Raw genomic sequence first — 21,089 nt, 5'->3', positions numbered from 1 at the left:
TGATCAATACATATTTTTAAATGTCAACATAATAAATGTAGTTATGTAGGTTTTTTTTCTATAAAATAATATTTTAAAAAGATTTTAATAGCTATATTTATTGATAAGCACATGCTTCTGTTTTTTTAATGTTTAAGAAATACCGGTATAACACTGGTATTCAATGAGAAATACCGGAAAACCGATATTGACATTTTCATTCGGTATTGCAATCCCTAACTGAGATATTACAAAATATATTAATTTATTGATTATCATGGTTACATTTACAATGTGGTGTAATTTATTCAAAAATCAACCAGAAATGTGTTTTCCCGGGGTCATTAATATTACAATAATTAATTGTTAAATATTCAAAGATTTGTCCTTGCTGTGTGCTTTATTTAACTTGAATGAAGTTGGGATAAAAACCATTGAGTTAGTATTGCTTTCATTTTCGGGATTGTTTAAAATAAATTAACCGATGTTAGTTGTCAATGTGACTTTTGATTCTCCATTTTAGAAAACTCTTCATGAAAATGAATCAATGTGGGTAGTCAAAATTTTGTATTGTTCCAGATTTATTGTCATGTTTATTTTCTACCAACAAAAAAATGTCAAATCATTATTTATCTGTGTATTTGACTAAATGGCAAGTTTAGTGCCTTATCAATAGATGGCACGTATTACATAATAAATGGTAAGTAACTGATCAATAAATATACATACAAGTGTAGAACATAATATAAAATCAACCTGCTTACTTAACATACACATAATAAAATAATCTTTAATTGAATCGATTAGGCTTAGTGTAATAATTTGTTAATATATTCAGTGAGTTTGGGTTTTTAATGCAGTTTTTTGCATTTTTCATAGACCCTACATGTCTTAATTCTAATAATGATTATCGAATACAGTATGACTTTATCGTACAGACAAAAACAATACCGGTTGACCTGTCTCTGAAGCTCTGGGTGCAGGTTCGAATCCTATGTCTGCCAAAAATCACATTATTTTCAATTTTTATTCAATCCAGAGTAATGACCCGCTTGTTCAGACGGATGGTTAACATTTTCTCTTTGTAAAAAGGTTAATAATTATAACTTCCTCTCTGGATAGGTAATTTACTTAATACTTGCCATTCTAAATACGTGCCATAAAATATTTACCTGAAAAATACACCAATAATACAATAGGTACATCTAACTCCTTAGTATGCTCTGGACAATAGAAAATTTTGATTGCGAATATTGATATTGTATAAAATTGTTTCTAAAACCCACTTGCACCATTATAATATATTTTTGTAAACTAACATTAATGAATGCCTTTCTTTTATTATCTTGTATTCGATAATTTAACACAATTATTTCTGTAAATGAATTGATTCATAACCCACTTATTTTACTATACGTAATAATAAATATTCTAGTAAGTATTTATGGTTTTTGTACCATCAATGTCAGATTTGAATGCCAATTTGTTGGGATAACCTGCCATTGTTTTTAAGCTCCACATAATTAATATTAAGATTCCATTTCTTACTAGTTAATCTTAAAATCCTCTTATTATCTTCACATTGTTGGCGAATTGATCTATTCCACATATATTTAAAAAACGAAAATTTTTTAATAAAATGGTTTTATTTCATTTAAAAGATTATAAAAATACCAAATTGTATGTTGTGAAGAAGTCTAAGTGATGATTTAATATTTATTTGTTGATAATATTATTTATGGAAGTTATTTTGTTTAGACATGTTAATAGAATATTAAATTCTAACCGCCCATATCTTTGAAATTTTACAATTGTGAAATAGGCCATTTCACCATCCAAGTATTTTTTAATCGATCAACTACTGGATACCTTCCTATACTCCTCCCACTTTTCTCGGTCCCTAGTCGTTCACTGCAACGTACATCCAACGAATAATATAACAACCTTGAAAAATAGTTTTTTCTTCTCTTTCCACATAATGACTGATGTATTAAGATACTAGACTTTTGACTGCTGTTTGGATTCCGGTGTGTAGTGGTGTATCCAATTTTCATGAATCTTCCGATTTCAAAAGCTTCCATTTTGCAATTAAACTCGCCAACAAGCGCTGCACTGAAATCTCCATTGGAGTGCGTTTTTAGTCGAAACTCAAGAATCTCAACACCTATTGTGCAAATAAATTTTTCATATTTCTTTTTTTATATGAAAGATCTTGTGCACCTGTCAACTTGAAATACTTAAAAGTCTCGCGGTCTTATAGATTTTTTCAATGAATTCTTCTGTTGTGACATCAATTGAGTGACTGGAACGTGATCCATCTTCGGATGATGTCATATAAATTCATTTATCTAAAAGTCTTCAACACTGAGTCCCTGTGAACTTCATACTAGTGAACTTTGATTTGCCCGACTGCTAGCTTTTTCAAACGATTCTTTTTATGACGTCACGGAAGTAAGTTTTTTGCGACTGCAAATTCTAAAGTGGACGATTCAGATGGCTTCGAAACATTAACCCATCAAATCTAACTGAAATTTTGATGAAACTCATTTTAAGAATGACACTTGCCAGTAAACTATTTTTCTTTATAAATTGTGCTATCTACTACAGTCTCATAGAAGTTTGACAAACATTTCAAACCGCCGTAGATGTATGGAATTTTTCGGCATGAAAGCTAAAAAAAAATTGTACCGCTATTGAAAGAATTTTTATGCACTAACAGTGCACCGTGAATCAAAAAAGTTTGTAAACCTCTCAAATAAAAAATCGGGACAATACCTACTAATTTTTAACTGTTATTAACATAATATATTATATTTCAGATCTGTGTCAGAATAGATTCCTTTTTATATTTCCACAATAGTATGAAGATTTAATTTTTTATTTAATTATTGTGAAAACATGGGTTTTTATTACCTGTATTAAGTGATTAACAATTATTAACAAAGGTAGTCATATATTTGTAATAATATTTCAGAGTTAGTTGCTATTAAAAAATATGTTTTTTTTCCGCCTACTTCATATTGTCATTGTTGGTTGGTATTACGCACTTGTCAAATCATAAATAAATACTTAGTAGGTACATGATCTAGAACATAGTTTCTTAACCAGTGGTCTGCGAAGATTCTTGGCTGGGCCGCAAAAATTTTCTGCAGTTCAAAAATAGTTACCTAGAAACCCAACATTTGAAGTGGGGTTGTATTATATTTCGACAATTGTTTCAAAAATAGTGTAAATATTATTATTTATTATTTTATTCCAATGTTGATGTTCCGCTTATGTAAAAAGGTTAAGAAATATTGGTCTACTGTCCAACAAGAACTATATATGGCTATGTGTTAAAACTGTGAACTAACAAGCTCCTCCCATTTAGACGACGACAGTGCCTTTGGCTTGTGCCTAAATCTTCTTGTTGGACAGTAGAAGAAAGACCATCTTATTTTTACGGATGTGATTATAGGTTTAAAGACATAATTTGTTGTGTATTTTTTTGTATACACTACAATACTAAATTGAGAATTGAGAAAGCGATAAATGCTAAACCGTCCCGAAATCATGGCTTTATGGGGATTGCAAATAATTTTTGGAGTGAATAATATTTGATTTAGGGCAACATACATTATACATATAATATTATGATTATTACATAAGGCATTTATTTCCACAATCGAACAAAAATACATTAATAATATTTTTGTATATTTATTATAAAAAAATATATGTATTACACATTATAATATAATCTTTTTAACACTTCAAAAGGCCGTGAGGTCCAATGACAGTAGTGTAGTAGTAAAAGTAAAATGGTTACATAAATACCCAGGCTTTGATAAAATCACATAAATATATTCTGACCTCAACGGTAATCAAACCTGGAGGCCAGTGCCTTACCCACTGGATCACAGGGACCACCTCGATCAATGAACAATCTGTCTTCCAAATCCCGTTAAAGGATATGAAAAAAAATATATTTAAAAACATAATAACTTACAAAAACCAAAATTTAAAAAATACAAATAAATTTTGATGTCCAATTTTGTTATATTTATATGAATTGCAATTTTGGCTTGATAAGCTAATAAAAATGTGCTTCTTGTTCTAATTTCAAATACAATACGATGGTAAAAGATTAACCTTAAAACACAAAAATTGATTACATTAAATATTGAAATGTTATAAAATTTTAAATTAATACGTCACATGTCACAACGTACCTTCTGATCTAATCACTTACAGTCGGATACATTGCTTCTATGGCTGGAAAATGGTTAAAAAGTTACCCTTTGCATTGGGGAAAAGTTGAACGCAAATTGCTACCTCAATACAGACATGCAACTAGCAAATTGTTAATTAAAAATGGCAAAAATAGTTTTAAAAATCTGGATAAAGTTAAGTAACCCGTAGGCTACAGGCGGCTCTCGTGGTGCAGTTGGTAAGGCGCTCGCCTTCCACCCGAGAGTTCCTGGGTTCGATTCCCGGTCATGACAAAAAAACATTTATGTGTTTTTCTCAAAGCCTGGGTGTCTGTGATTGTTCAAAATTACTAACAAACCACCTTGTACGAAAAAGCAAGGACATGGTTATTAATAATTCTAAAAAAAAAAAAAAACCCGTAGGCTACAGGAAGAAACATTTATTTTAATGCAGACCGATCATAGATGACAAATATCCATTTATGATATAATTATAGTTCATCTGTATGGAAATGATTTTGATATGTAATGAACTTTTCAATTACTTAGGACCAATTCATTCAAAGTTTCCTCACACTAAACATATGGGTAAAGTTGCACTTAGGCTATTTCTACATCAAGGTAGTGAAATCACATTTTATAAAAAATGTCTTATTCCAAGGTGAAGTGTTTATCAATAACATATTATATTGTTTGGGATGATGGTTTTTTGTGTTCAAAATCACACTATTGTTCTGCTGAAATTAGGAGGAACATTATAATATGTCACTACATTATCATTACATTTTAATGTGTATTGAGTAAATTGTTTTCGAATTTATGTTTTACCCTTCGTAGGGGGGATGCCGGCGTCATGTCTCACCTGTGGGAGATTGTTGTCATGGACGAAGCAGTCAGCCAGTTGTGGGTATCATAATATTAAGCGCAGAAAATCACCTTCTCTTTTCTATCCCTAGCAATTTTTCCTGTGGTTATTGGATGACATTTGCCTGCACAACCTTTCAACATTACTTAGTGTAAGATGCTTCTATTTCAGCAAACTATTATCGATCGCAGATTGTAACAAAATATGTACAGGCTTTCCATATAATATGTACCGCATATATTTTATTATGTGCTTCATAATATGTACGTATCTATATAGTATATATTTGTGATAAGCTTGAATATATTATGCTTAATTCTTATCTATACATTTCGCAACTTATTTGAGGATGTCTAATTATATATGTCTTTAACATAATTTTTCTATGTATTCGTATCATATATGGCTCATTACTTTACTCATATACCTCACCCCTGAAATTTCTCTCTTCAAACTCATCAAAAAGAGAGAACTTTAACTGGTGTTGGCATTAAAAAGTGTCTCCATTATAGTCTATGAAAAGTCCATCAAAATTTGATTCAATCTAAAGCTAATTGTTATAGGGCTGATGCTCCAGTGATGGGGCACCTCTGGGAATACGCGATATGGTCCGAATTGGAAATGGGGTAATCTGCCAATTTATTTATATTCAGTTATTTGTGAGAGTGTGTGTCCTACGTTCAATATTGTTTGTTTGACTGTTGAAAACATACCAGAATTAATATTTTCCATACTAAAACTCCGTGGAGAATTATTTCATAAAATAATTTTGCCACACTCTATTTGAAATAGTCTAAGACTTCATTTAACAGACACATAATGAGTAATCATTATTTATATCTATTCGTATCATAGAAACTGTTTAGTTTACATGCACAGTATTGGAGGATTGAACGATTCGGCACTGCTCAGTGGATGCCAGAACAGTTGTACTCCTGGACGCCACACAGATTAATACAATGTGCAAAGAAATACATGTACGTTAGTTACATCTTGAACAAGCAAGACAAGTGGACAGACAAGTAATATATAAAACATAATAAAGTGAGGTTTATGGTTGTTGCAAAGACTTGTGTCGATGGTGTGCTTTCACATTTGAATATTAAACTGAACCGCAGTGATATTGTGAAATCTTTGATCGGTAAATTGAAAGTCTGTGAGATGTATTATGATAATAGAAAGCGAAATACAATGCGCAATTTGTGGAATATTTACTGCTTTATAAATATTATTGCAAAGTTACAGATCAGGGCAAGAATGGAGTGTGAAGTGACACCATCGATATGAACCTTTGCAATAACCGTAAATTGCTTTATTATAGGTATGGTATATTAGATTTGTTTCTTTACTTCCTGATGCAAGATGTAGAGTATGTGTATTTCTTCACATATTTTATTCATCAGTGCGGTGCCCAGATGTCTCGTTCAGTTGTTCCATTGTCCTAACGTCCAGTTATCTTTATCCATAATATTGTGTATTTCAACCAATATGTATCTGAGAGAAGCACCTATACAGCGTGGTATACTTAGTTCAATATCATATATAGCTTTGTAATATAATTGTGAATGGCTGATGATTAATATGCAGTATAATAAATATTCTTTTTATCTCGTAGAATTTTATTATTATGTAGTGCATGTGAGTAAATATTGAATATATAATGCACGTAGCAGTATAATATATACAGTAAAACACCTTTAATTCAAAATAAACAGGATCACAACTGAAAAAATAATTAAAATCTGTATAGTTAAAAGAATATTTTATAATTGTCATTATTTCTATCTAAAATAGAATAGTAGTGAGCAAGTTTCAGCAAATCAACAGGTAGGTACAAAAATACAAATGAGGGCTTTGGAAACAAAATTGGCAGTTTCGATTTTTGTACAATGTTGCGAAGATGATACAAATATTTAATTTTTTTCTTATGTATATCTTTTGTAAAAAGTATTCAAAGATGTTAATTGTATACTAATAACAAATACCTTTTTAAAATAGATTTTTTATAAGAAAGAAATACAATATTTTTCGACATTTGACAAAATTAGAAACTGCCGCATTTGTTCTAGGGCACTTAAATGTAATATAGGCGTATTTCAAATAAATGTTAATATTAATGGAGTTTTACTGGAATATTTTCTATCTCTCTGTGTTTAAGAAGGGAGTAAGTGTGAGATTGTTATCACTTTGATGTAATTTTTATAAAAAATCTTCTGTTTCATATTTTATAGAACTACTTTACTTTACAATATTAACTAACTCGGAGGAGTAATCAATATTAATTTTCCACATGTCTTCTCTGTTTTAACCTTGTTAATAATCTAATATTTACTCTCTAATATTGAATATAAATAGTAAATAATACTTAATTTATCCTTACACACTTAAATTGTATTTCCTATTTTAACCAGATTGTCAATGATTTTTTGTAGCCAATGTTGAAACATTTAACTGAATTAATAAGATATTGACAAATTATTATAAATTTTCTACACCAAGAATGAAACATGATTGGTTAAAAATTAAAGACAATTGCAGTGATCCTATTCTAACAGTTGTGTATACTGGTAAAATTAAATTTAACAATTGCTTTGAAATGGTATGCCGATTATTTATTACAGTAAAATCAGTTCTATCATCAGGCTAATGGGGTAAGAAAAAATAACTAAACATTTATTTTACTTCCAGACTATTTTTGATTATTCCACTTTTTTAAGATTATATATTTTTAAAATTATACGAAACTGATGATCATAATATAGACATCTTGATAATCAAGGTTCTACTGGGCATGGGCTAAATTTTGTGTTTTAACAGACACAACGCTACACAACTGCTATAATAGGGGTACATGAGTGAATATAATAATTAGAATACATTGTTCATTATTAATGTACATTAAATACATTTTTCTTTATTTATCTGTAAAAATAGTTATGCAAGTTTTCATAGGCTGGTTTAATGTGGATATAATATCTATTAGCCGGCTCGCACATCACAACTCGCCTTGTGTGCCTGACGGCCATAAATCAAAACCTCCGAGACTGCCGGCGAATGTTGCATGATCACAACCTCGCACATCTGCCTAGCGCTGCTAGCTCTAGCTCTGCCAAACGCGGCGACAGTCTGGAGAGAAATGGCCGATTCTGCAGCTGTGTGCATGCGCGGAGTCGATATTGGCCGGACATCGACATGCAGGCTTTGGCCAATGCAACTCGACGCATGTCGCAGCGTCGCAGAGTCGCAGTTGCATCGGCCAATCTGCGAAGCTCCATTTGATAACGTTTGTTTCTTGGTTTACGATGACGTCACATCGACGAATTCGTCGTAAGACGCATGCGGCGAGTTCTGATGTGCGAGCCCACTTAAATTAGTAATAAATAATCACGCTTATAACATATCTCTGGCGTCTATCTCTTCGTAATCATCCTTATAACAAGATGATTACACTCACAATTAATTTAATTAATAAAATCCTTTAAAAAACCACACCTATTTAAAAAAATTACATTTACTATTATATATAAGTCTCAATGGCTCACTCAAAATTTCATTTCTGATCGATTTATTTGTCATATAACTTTTCATTGTAAAAACCTATACGTAATAAGCTTGTATGTGAATATTTTTGTAACATTTTCAATCAATTAAGATTAGAAATCTTATGTATATAAAGTCATTACTTTTCATTCTTTCCATATTCTTAAATAATTATTATATAACTTACAAAAAAAAAACAATTTATACCGTGCGTAAATATTACAGTAGAGTAAAATGAAAAGGATAGTAATTTATTTTCTATTGCTATTTAAAATTTTTGATATTGAGGTGTAATTTTTGAAGAATCTTATATCACGAAACTATATTAAAATTTATAGCTACAAAAAGAAAAGTCATGTAATTTTTTTAATGGATACAGTCACACACAGTAAATTGATAAATATCATTTTATCGGTCATATTTTACGGCAATCCAAGTATTGTTTCACTGTTGTTTTTGCTCACTTAAGATTCAACATAAATAGTGCACACTAAACTTTGTCAGTCATACTTATTCTGCCATACTGCTAAGTAAAAAGACTGTTTTTGATTTCACTAAAACCTCTTTTCACTTAGCAGGGCAGTATTTGTTTTCATTGATCTAAGAATACAATTTGCAGATGATACTGGTTAGATTTTAAAACCCAATTAAACCCTGCCTAAACCAAACCATAATAGTTTAGATATGCTATGGGTGATTCGACAAAAATAATGCACACTTTTTCAGTCATACTTATTTGTTTTCGTTGAATTAAGAATACGTATTACAGATGGTGTTAGTTAGTTTTTTAAATTCATTTAGCCTTACCTATACCAACCCATAATCGATAAAAAATATTATTCTATCTATAAAATATTTTTTGACTATTATCTACTATGGCTTAGATTAGGCAGGGTTTAATTGATTTTTAAAAACTAACAAACATTCTACACTCTGTAGTCTTAGTATGATGAAAACAAATAATAACTGACAAAGTTTGGTATGCACTATTTATTTCGGATCTTAACAGCCTACCTTCAACCTTCGCCACTGGTATACACACACAGGTTAGGTATCGGTAAAGTTTGATGAGTGAGTTGATATTCTAATATAGAACTGATGAAAAATGGGTATCACATCAATATTGTCATCTTTTTTGTTTAAATTTACTTATCTATTGAGTAAAAAATTTAGTACATTCAGATGTCCTATTAAATTCAATGGTTATGGAAATACAGCTGTTTTGAACTGATATCTACCGCTCTAATGCTTTCTGTAAATTATATAATGGGTACATAATTGATAATTGATATGAATCAAGATGCAGTTATATCTCTCATAATGACTTTTTACGAACGGGTCCAAATAGCTGTGTCTCCACTTTCATTGACAATCGGGCATTTATTTATACGATCTTTATACTCAAAATGATTGATATTACAATCTACCAAAATAAACATTACACCTGAAACTGAATAAAAAACAAGATGTAGCCAATGGAATCAAGATATTAAAGGGTCTTAAAATAATTTAATATTTGTGTAATTTTTTTATCTTTATTGTTATTTTATTGCAACAGATATGACAAGGATGGTAATTCTTTGGGTGACGTAATAGTGAAGCCCCCACCACCGACACGACTGCAGTGGGATCTTGTTGGTGAGGAGTATTCCGCCGCTATCAACACGTCATTTGATATTTCTCAGAAGCTGGTCAATGACTTGGATTTGAGAATCTTCATGTACTCTGGTTATGGAAAAGGTTAATAAAAGTTAAAATTAAAAATATTAATAATTACGGAATGAAGCAATAAAATAATTTTAAACCAGCGTAGCTCCAATAAACGGCCCATATTCTGAGATGTAATTTAACAAGATAATTAAAATAGTAATAGTAAATAATATTAATAAATACGGAATGAAGCAACAAGATAATTTTAAACCAGCGGCACTCCATTCCAATTTCCTACCAATAAGAAAAACAAATAATTTAGATAGTTCGATGAACCAAGAAACACTTTTATTTATTTTGTGAACCTGATTCTAAATCACCACACCAGAGCTAGTCGAAGAATCTATGTTATCACAAGTTTTGTTTTTGTTTTGTTACGCCAAAGAAGTATAACTTCTAACGCGCGTACATAAGTACACACACTGATTTTTTTTTGTAAGTGTGTATAGACATTCAGGAGAATATAAAATACTAGTATGACATAATTGAGTAGATATACTATTCTTATCGTTAAAGTGGAGCTGGCGAAAACGGTAAAACTATCCGTGCAGCCACTATATATAAGTTTAACATGTATTTAGAATTACCTTTCCCGCTCAAAATGTGTTAATATAGTGTCTATAAATTATAAAAATTATAATTACAGGTTTCATGAAGAAATGCCGGACATCTCCAGACGCATACATCCAAATGGCGCTCCAACTGGCATACTATAGGAATGCAGGGCGCTTCAGTTTGACGTACGAGGCTTCAATGACGCGTTTGTTCCGTGAGGGCCGTACAGAGACAGTCAGGCCATGCACGATAGAAAGTGCCGCTTGGGTGAAGTCCATGGAAGATAAAAATTGCTCCGTACGTTGTATATTTTTTTAACTTATAATTACATAAATTTTTGACCAAAAAAGGGATAATCAAGGTCATTTTCCTATAGTGTGTTAATTCTGGGATGTTTTTACCATCTATTTGTTTATTTTATTGGTGCTGTATTATTCAGAATGGCTGAAGAGAACAATCCACTGGTCTAGCTATTTTAATTGACTGTAAACTAATATAAGTCAGAATTATAACAGAAAATACTCCAATCCGTATTATTAAACTTTATTTTTTGTTGAACACGAATTCTTTAAACTATTTTGTAAAAATTGTAAATCCTATTTTGATTATTTTTATTGATCATAGTATCATCGAATACTTCTGTGTAAGCCCATAACATATCACGTCTACTGATTTTTAAAAATCAATCCACAAATACCACCTAAACCCATGTCAATCATGAGATATTAGCAAACGTCTTAAATAAATTATGTACCAGGAATTGTCATTTTGTTGATAATTTGAAATTGAAAATTAAACGGCCTTTATCTGTCTCCTATGACACACGTTCAAGCTCTGTAGGATTGAACATGGTACCTATTTTACTTTTTACTGTTTTCTAAAAATTTTGGGATTTGTGAAGTTTCTTTTTGAAGTTATGTGATGTGAAAACTGCTCCTAACTCATCTATGTCCCTTGTACTCATTTGATCCTCACCTCTCCATATAAATGACAAGTGACAGTAGTTTATCATATTTTTATTTGCTGGATAAAAATGGTAAGCATAATTTTGTTTATAACTCCAAGATTATTATATTAATAAGCTAGAATTTATTATTGTTAATTACATTTTACAGGTTGAAGAGAGAATGAAACTGTTGCAAGCAGCTACAGCTCGTCATCAGCTTGGCTATCAGGACGCAATGTGCGGGAAAGGCATCGATAGGCACCTGTTCTGTTTATACATAGTTTCCAAATACCTAGAACTGGATTCACCATTCTTGCAAGAAGTACTTAGTGAGCCTTGGAGGTTATCCACCAGCCAAACGCCACATGGTAAATTATGACTTTTAATTTAACCTGAACACTCAAACGTTAATATCACATATACTAGAAAACATTGTTATATAATAAATGTCAGTAATCGTAAATCACCAGCTCAAGCGGTAACGTGTCGGCTTATAATGTCGTGGGTCCCGGGTTTGGACCCGGAATATATGCCCATATGATTCTCTTAGAATCGAACAGGGTGATGTAATCATTAATCATGAAAATTTTCTCCTGTTCAAAATTTCTCTATATAATAGTTTGGATATAACAATCCAACCATTATGACATTATTTTTATCAGCTAAAATTAACACATCTTACATACATAATATGAATATTAAATAAAACCTAATATTTTTTTATATTGTGAAAACTGAAAAATTTCTGATGATTTACAGCATACATGATTGATGAATCAAACTAAAATTATGCGCTAACGACGACTTTTAATGCATTTATGAATTGTCAATTCCAGGTCAGACAAGTAAAATGGACTTAAAGCGATACCCCAAATGCATCAGTGCAGGTGGCGGATTTGGACCTGTTGCTGATGATGGTTATGGAGTCTCATATATTATTGCCGGAGAAGACTTGGTATTCTTCCATATATCTAGCAAAAAAAGCTGTAAAATAACAGTAAGTCGCCTTATACAATATATAATTTAACATTTTAACCCTTTGTATCTGTCAGAATCCGATGTAATTTTTTCGGTATTATTTTTCCGTTTTTCAAAATTCCAATGTAGCTAAATTCTTAGTATATTAAACAATGTAGTGAAGCAAAGAATGCACATAGAGTTCTGATCAAATTGAGGAGCATGTCGCCTACTATCACATGACATCACAGTAAGCTGCCGCTACGGGAAAAAGTGTGTAATGTCGTTTTTCTTGGTGTTAAAAATGTTATCAGACTGATGCTCCCATCCCGTAACACATTTTGAACCTTTAAACGAACATTGTCAGTTAGCAGATCACCATCTCTGTAAATTCACTGATGAAGAGTGCCAACTTATAATGTATTAGTAATTTGAATTATTATTAATCATTCATGCTATTTTCAATTAATTCTAACAGTTTCTACGTGTGCGTGCGTTTAAATTACTTGTGATATGACATCCATAGATAATATTTTGAACAGAACCCAACCTGCAGACCATAGATAATAGACAACATTCTTATAGAAAATACATAGTGCCAACCTCTAAAAACAAAAAAACTACCTGATTTTGACATGACAGTCTAAAAGTGTAGGCATGTAGATGATGATAAAATCGTTCATTGAATCATGCAGGTGTCGATGCAGTGCAGTTCAATTCAGTGAGGTGACCTCATTGTCGTTCTGGTGATTACGGCAGATTTTGAAAACTGACAATGTTCGTTTAAAGGTTCAAAATGTGCTACGGGATGGGAGCATCAGTCTGATAACATTTTAAACACGCAAGAACAACGACATTACACACTTTTTTTCCGCATAGCGGCAGATCGTGACATGCACCTCAATGTGGGTCGCATTTTATTGACTTATTGAATCGGTAATAAAATGAAAAATGCAATTTCATGACTAAAACCTTGTGTACACATGCATAGATTTACTGTGCACAGAAAGAAAATGTATGGGGAAACATGTGTTATCCTGCAGTTGGCAAGATTGCGTGCATAAATCAAACAAGATTAGAAGCTTCCAAATAATGATGATTTTTTCCGCGCAAGTAAGATCTGCGCCTGCGCAGTAAAACGATATTGGCGAATCTGCCGGTAAAAAAACGAATACTCATTTGAGGTTAACTGATTTTCAATATGTCCTGTCAAAATAGTAGTATAAAATGACAACATCGCGTCTCGCTTACTCTTGAAGAATGAGATTGGAGAGACAGTCAGCACTTTTACGTGTAAACAGTTATTGTCATGATAGTTTAAAATAAGCACGATTGCCGACAGTAATTCCATGCACGTGTACAGGCGCTATTATGTACTTTTAGACTGATTAAGAATTGTTCATCTTTTAAATATGATATAGAAGACCATTATTATTTTTGGGGAACAAACCAATGAATTTTAGAATAAACATTCTAATGCTCAATGTCCTTTATATGGTTGTTGATTTAGGTTGCTATGGTTTTCTACTCTTATATTATTTTCCACCAGTAGCCGGTGTTGCCATGTCTACTGCCACAAAATTATAAATATATTAGTTTGTGGTAGTATTAGCAGATGGCAGTACACTTCCATTTCTTTTTAAATATTATTTTCATTGGTGGACACAGATGGCAATATGTAATATTTTGCTTCCTGTAATATTATTTTATTAACCTGACGATTTAATAGATGGCAGTATACATTATATTATAAAAAAATATTAACAACTATTAACACAGATGGCAGTATTATTTTTTAGGTAAATATCGAAACTAGGAACCAGACTAGTACAGACCTACAAACTTATCTGAAAAATGGAATGGGGGAGCCACTGTCGAAAACTACCCAATCAAGACATATAACTGGACAAAATCTGACATTCAAATGAAATTTTCAAAATGGCGTCCTATGGTAGTTCGTAGTTCCATTTTTGGCCAAGTTCTAAGTTTGTAGGTTTGTATCTAAAATATGTCATTTTGGATAGAACTTTTATCACTATTTAATCCTCCATCTAATGATTAATCTTTATTCTATATAATATCTAAATTTAATTTTATTCCAGACTTATTGTAATGGAACTGTGCACAGGAGTAGACTTGTAAAATATTTATTGCTGTTTAGCCATGACTCATAACTTATAATTTTTTACATTTACATAATCAGATGTCAGTTCAATCAGCGTGGTTTCTGTGCTCTTTTTTCCCATCAAATTATCTCTACCATAATTGCTTTATCGTTCCGTTTAGTCAAGCTAAAATAAAAATATCTATAAATATATATATTTTATAGGTATTTGTGAAACAATACCTATTGCATTGATATTTCTAAAAAATGAATTTATGTGCTCTGTATCCTCGCAACACATTTGTGTCCTCGCATTTTTTATATTTCGATCGGAGCTTGAAATTTTATACCTTAATGAATCTACAATGTGAAATTACTGCAGCTAATTTAACCATCATTTTTATGTAACTTTTTTATTTCAATAATACATTTAGGTATCTAATTGTATGCTTCACTTACAGGATTCCTCTGTGTTCGCTCGACAAATTGACAAAGCCCTAGCAGATATGAAGACATTGTTTTTATCATATAAGCAATTAAAGGAAATTGAACAAAAGAAACTTTAAGACATATTGAATTTGTTGTTATTTTGTTTATTAAAATAGTTAGTTAACTGGGTGTAAATAGAATTATAGCTATATAAAAGTTTAAATTTATTTACTACCTCGATCAGTATGAGTTAGCCATTGAGTGAAGGGGGGCGCTGCAGTGTTGTCGAGAAATTTCGATATTTAAAGATTTCTGCAAACTGCCATAAAAATCGTCTACTTTTCCAGAAAAACCGATATAAATTACCTTAAAACACAGCTTTGTGTTCCTCAAATGGTTGACATTTTCTTCTATAGTTTTTGGATAGAGCGATTTTAATTTCATTTTCGGTCGGTGGCTAACATTTATTAGTCATATATAGTGGAAATTTCATGTAGCCTTTTCTTTGAAAAACTGTATTCATATTTTTTAGAATAATTTATATTTCACTAGCTGGCATGAATAATTACACATTTTTAATTTTGTTGCGTAGTATGTATGAATCTATGAAATGCTTTGAGTGGATAGTAATCAATTCTCGGAAGTAAAAAAAATTAAAAAATCCATTATTGAATGTTGAGGTAGCTTTGAATAGGGAAAGGTTATTTTTTTAAACTGGACCCCTGACTTGAATGAAAAATGAATTATTTCTTTGTGTTGACAGTATTATTATTAGCTAGAATGAAATTATAAGGGGAAGTAGACAAAATTTGTCTACATATGAGACAGTTTTTCAGCAATGGATCCAGTATGGCCTAAAATATTAATTATGAAAACATGATTTTGAAATATAACCTGTCAATATTTATTATCCTGTGTTTATTATTTATAAACTTATACAGTTGATATTCATGTCAGTATGAAATCTGATACTTGCTAATTATTATAATGGTTTTTAATTATTTGAAAAATAATGCATAACACTATATTCATTTACCGCACTGCAGTTGCCGTCTAAGGACCTAATGCATAGAATGTCAATGTTACGTAAAACTAACTAATTATAAAACCTATGGATAAATTTTAGTTAATGTAAACTTGACATAATTAATAGGTTACTTTAGCACCATTCTAATTGAATTAATGCACACACTGGATAAAGTATTCCTAGAACTTAGAATTGCATCAGTTGACATATAAAAACTTTGAATGATATATAAGACATTTTTAATACTGATAGTTTTTCGTGTTTGTGTAGATACTCGGTACTCAATACAATTTTGCTTTCACGAAACAAGTAAGCGATATTAAACACTATATTTACAATATGACAGCTGTCTCTTTTGTTTCAATTCAACCCTATGGGGAGTCACTCGTTTCATTTGTTATCTGTCTGAAATTGGCTGACTAACGCATAACCCACTTATTTAAATTATGCATTTGGCCCTTAATTTATAAGAAATGCGTAAGTGGCTTAGTTCTACATTAGTGTTGTTTTTTTTGCACAATTTCGATTAACTAATCGGAACAGTCTTGTATTTATTTCCTGCATTGATTTTGCCTTTGTTTTGTTGTTAGGTAAAAGATTGTGAAGATTGAAAGTTATTAATAAAACTACTAGGTAAATAATTATTTATTATTATAGACAAATTCTCAAAAATTATATATTATGTATATTTTGTTTTATCTCCATTGGTTTCGGGTTTGTCAAATTAGTCATAAGCCTTGTCATAACATTAATTTATTGTTCTTTAATATTTTTTTAAGAATACTTTGGTTTATCATAAAATTGTTACACAAATAGCAGCTAGAGCTATTCAGTTTATGAATTTTGTATAATTATTTGTTTATTTTAAAATAGGTAATGTGTATTTAAAAAAATATTTTCGTTTTTTTTTTAAATTCCAGAATGAGTCTCGAACTTTGTCCGAAACTGAATGTTGAGTAATTGATTATTTAAACAATTTCATGTTTATAATTGCTGCATAATTGAAAAAAATTCTGATTCTGGAGTCCATATTACATTGAAATGGTGGCTAAATAATATTATTTATCTAAAATATTGCCTTTAATTATTATTTGTAGTCATTGTTACAAAAATTTTGTAGCCTAATATTGTTATATTTCGTACGGTTTTTATTGTAATTCTGTTTTAGGACTTTTAAATGAATCATTTTTTATTCCATGCCTTAAGATGCACGTGGTTTATAATATTCATAATTTTTTTGTAGCATTTGCAAATGGAGAATTATATATTTCATTCAAAACAGCTGACTGACGTGCTTTAGTAATACTATGTGTTTGTATGTAACTATGTATATAAAAAAAATATTAGAAATTCTACATTCTATATCTGGATGAAAATGATTGATTTTCATACGAGACATAATAATATCGTCGGTGTTTTGTAAAAAGGGCGAATTAACCAAAATGCTATTTTACAGGAGGAGGATTTTTAATAATTCACATTTATTTGTTTATTATCTGTAGATGATTATAAATATCTAACAAGTTTAAAATAAAGCTTAGAAAGAATACTGTCATTATAATAGGTATTATTATATAATATTTTTAAAGGCCTAATATGTCACATTTGCTTTTTATTTTGAAATTTTAATTAATTTAATTTTAGTCGATTATCGTTTTTAAGTACTTTCCTGTGGAGATACAAATTCGCCATTTTTACACAACAAAGCTAGTGGGGGAGCTAGTGAAATTTTCATTAAAATCTCGATTTCGCCAAAATGGTTGATTCGCCCTTTTTACAAAACACCGACGATATGTTCATTGATTCTATTTAGCATGCTTTCCGTTGATCTTTAATAGTATAAAATGAATCTTATCAATCAATAATCAATATAATACAATAAATCAATATAAATATAATAAATATCAATAATCAAGCGATGCTTACCTGAACTGAGATAACCGACTACAATAATATTCTTAAATACATAATATACAAATGGATCTATTTTCTAGTTGATTTAATACTTTTCAAATATATATGTGAAGTTGAGTTGTGTTACATGCTAGAAACAATTGCGATGGATCTATTCCTGTACACTCAATGTAACCAATTATAGTGATGTACAGGTAGGCAGTAAGGTTGTTGTTTTAATCACTACAAAATATGTTTGATAAACCTTTGTTTGCAAGAATTAATTAAATATATTCATGTCACCTTATGAACAATCTGTATGTTTGTGATGAATTATAAATTCTCTATAATAATAATTATAACATTTTATGATATTATTTCAGCGCACACAGTGCCTTTTTATAAAATATATACTGTCATATCATGAGTCAATAAGCTGGATTTTACAAATTATACACATCAAGTTCCATCAACTTTTGACCTTGTTCTACCTCTCAATGTGCATTTTAAAAAGCAAGTCTGAAAAGTAGAATGTACCATCGTATTATATTATATTTGATAACTATTGAATGACAATTAGAGATGCCGGAAACATACAAATAATATAAGGTTTTATTTTATTGGTGACTCATTTTTTAATATAATATTACATAGTATTGATTTTGAAAACTATAACAGATAAAAATCTTCACGAGTACCTAATCTACTAAAAAAACTTGCAAATCTTGCCGATGTTTTAAAAATTCACATGTCATTAATTTTATCATGTACTTGAATTCAGATTTATATGCCCATAAATGTGCCTTATACCATTTTGGTTAGTCAAATAGTTGTACAATTCTCTTGACATATTATTAAATACGATATATTAAAATTTTCATAATATTTTTTCAATTATGATTTTTATTGTCCTGGATCTTCTGAATCAATAATTTACAACATCAAATGAAAGTTTAAGGATAAAATTTAATTAATTTTTCACCTTATCAAGTTGAGACTACTGATTATTTTCATCCTAGATTTACTATGTTTTAATATAGCACTAAAAATCATTATTTAGTAATTCATTACTCATATAATTGGTGCGGTGTGTGTATTATTAGTTATTTCTGAAAGTATTGAAATTACCTCGTAAAGTGCTATAACAAATGATATTATAACTCATTGTTATTGTTGTAATATTACTAATTTCTGGTCCAAGTGTCACAATTGAAAGATTTTAGTTATTTATTTATAAAACATTTCATGATGAATTTAATGCATAATACTCGGAATATCTTTATTGAGGCTCTCGGATCAAATACTCTGGTATACTCAGCCCGAAGCCGGCTTGGGGTACCCTTTTCTTTTATAACTTAGTAAATTTGTGAACATAGTTCATATTAACAGTTATTATTGTTATATAGAAATTCTGAGGTGATGAGGAAAATGTAATAAAATATTTTTAAGTTTAATATAATAAATTAAAGTTTACAGAAATATATTGCCATCTTTTAATTAACTTTTCACCTTTACTTACACAATCCTTTATCTCTTCCATAATTCACACTTATATCACAATAAGCATGTTCCAGCAAACATTTGACAACACATTTCCGATCAGGTTTTATATCTAACTGATTCTTAATAATTATTGCCAATCGATTTTCTCAATTTATATTTGATTGTGGGTCTAATACGATATGGCGCCGGGACAACTGGGCGCCATGCAATCGAATGAAATTCAAAAATAAATAGATGTTCATGAATTATATAGGCTCTTCTAAAATATAATATTTTTATATTAATATTATTAATTATTTTTATTTATAATTTATTAATACTTCTTTATGGCTGTTCACGCACTATTTTTTTTTATTGAATAATTACCTAAAGATATTTGAGACTACCAATTTCCATAGATTACAATAGTCATAATTTATGCCAAATTTGAATCTACTGAAGACAAAATTGCAATTGCAAAGAATGAAACAAATTGAAATCTTTATTTTAAACAATCTCAAATAGTGAAAAACATCATAATATTATAACGGGTGATATTATAATATCTACATATTTATATCAATCCACTACGGGATGAAGGGCTCCGCAATCTGATTCTACTACTATCAGTTATATGAATTTATGATATTATACCTATTTTAATTGTCCTTATCATCCATAGACCTGGACCAATCCACTGCTGGATAAAGGCCTCCCCAATCTGATTATACTCTTTTCTGTCTTATGAATTGCTATATCAAAATCGGTTATATTATATCGTCGCCATAGATGTGAAGGGAGCCAAGCCACAAATTTGGCGAAAATGAGTAAAGTATACAAAAGCATTTTAAAATCATCAAAGATGCAGTGGTCCATGGATTTAAGCGATAAAACTCTTTTGACTATATTTTTTGTACATTTCAATATTCAGTGGTCAAGGCATATAACACACATAACTTCTAAGATACTATTTTTTTCAGTTATTTGTACACTGTATTTGTAAAAAGGTAACACCACAATTAATCCAGTCAATGAGTGCTCAAAAGATGGGTGTAGAGTGCATGGAATATGTCACAATTTTTGACTTCAGGACTTTGTTAGGAGGTAAGCATACTATAAGTCCCTGCCCCTGGGAGGTGAGCTGAAGGCGGGAGGGGGGTCGAATGGTCCCATTTTTTGGTTTTACGTTATATCTCGGAAACAGTGCATTTGGAAAAAATATATTTCAAATAAAAATGAAAGCTAATTAAATTTCCTATACATATTTGTCGAATTCCTAACGGTTTCTGAGATATATGTTATTGAAAATTGGTATAAGTATGAGGGGAATGAAAATCCATTCCGAATTGGAATCCATCCATTATGGCGCCGTATATGCATACTTCGCAATTTTATCAAAATCCAACACCATG

General features: G+C 30.4%; 1 protein-coding gene across 2 annotated transcripts in view; it reads left to right on the top strand.

Moving 5' to 3' along the window:
- whd (carnitine O-palmitoyltransferase whd) overlaps positions 1 to 16,280 on the top strand; it is a 101,567-nt gene extending 85,287 nt beyond the window's left edge. Inside the window, exons 11-16 of one of the 2 annotated variants that reach the window (XM_085941524.1) lie at positions 5,598 to 5,660; positions 10,133 to 10,314; positions 10,931 to 11,136; positions 11,955 to 12,153; positions 12,622 to 12,782; positions 15,308 to 16,280. In XM_085941524.1, the coding sequence (XP_085797650.1) occupies positions 5,598 to 5,660; positions 10,133 to 10,314; positions 10,931 to 11,136; positions 11,955 to 12,153; positions 12,622 to 12,782; positions 15,308 to 15,412 (916 nt within the window). In that variant the 3' untranslated portion in view covers positions 15,413 to 16,280. Of the gene's footprint in view, positions 1 to 5,006; positions 5,073 to 5,597; positions 5,661 to 10,132; positions 10,315 to 10,930; positions 11,137 to 11,954; positions 12,154 to 12,621; positions 12,783 to 15,307 lie in introns of both variants that reach the window. The other variant, XM_085941520.1, reaches the window with a different exon arrangement.
- The last annotated feature ends 4,809 nt before the right edge of the window (positions 16,281 to 21,089 follow it).

Source organism: Rhyacophila brunnea, unplaced genomic scaffold, assembly GCF_057557595.1.
Source record: "Rhyacophila brunnea isolate RB1 unplaced genomic scaffold, BYU_Rbru_1.0 scaffold_1, whole genome shotgun sequence".
Classification (NCBI taxonomy): domain Eukaryota; kingdom Metazoa; phylum Arthropoda; class Insecta; order Trichoptera; family Rhyacophilidae; genus Rhyacophila; species Rhyacophila brunnea.
This window is presented reverse-complemented; position numbering and strand designations above follow the sequence as displayed.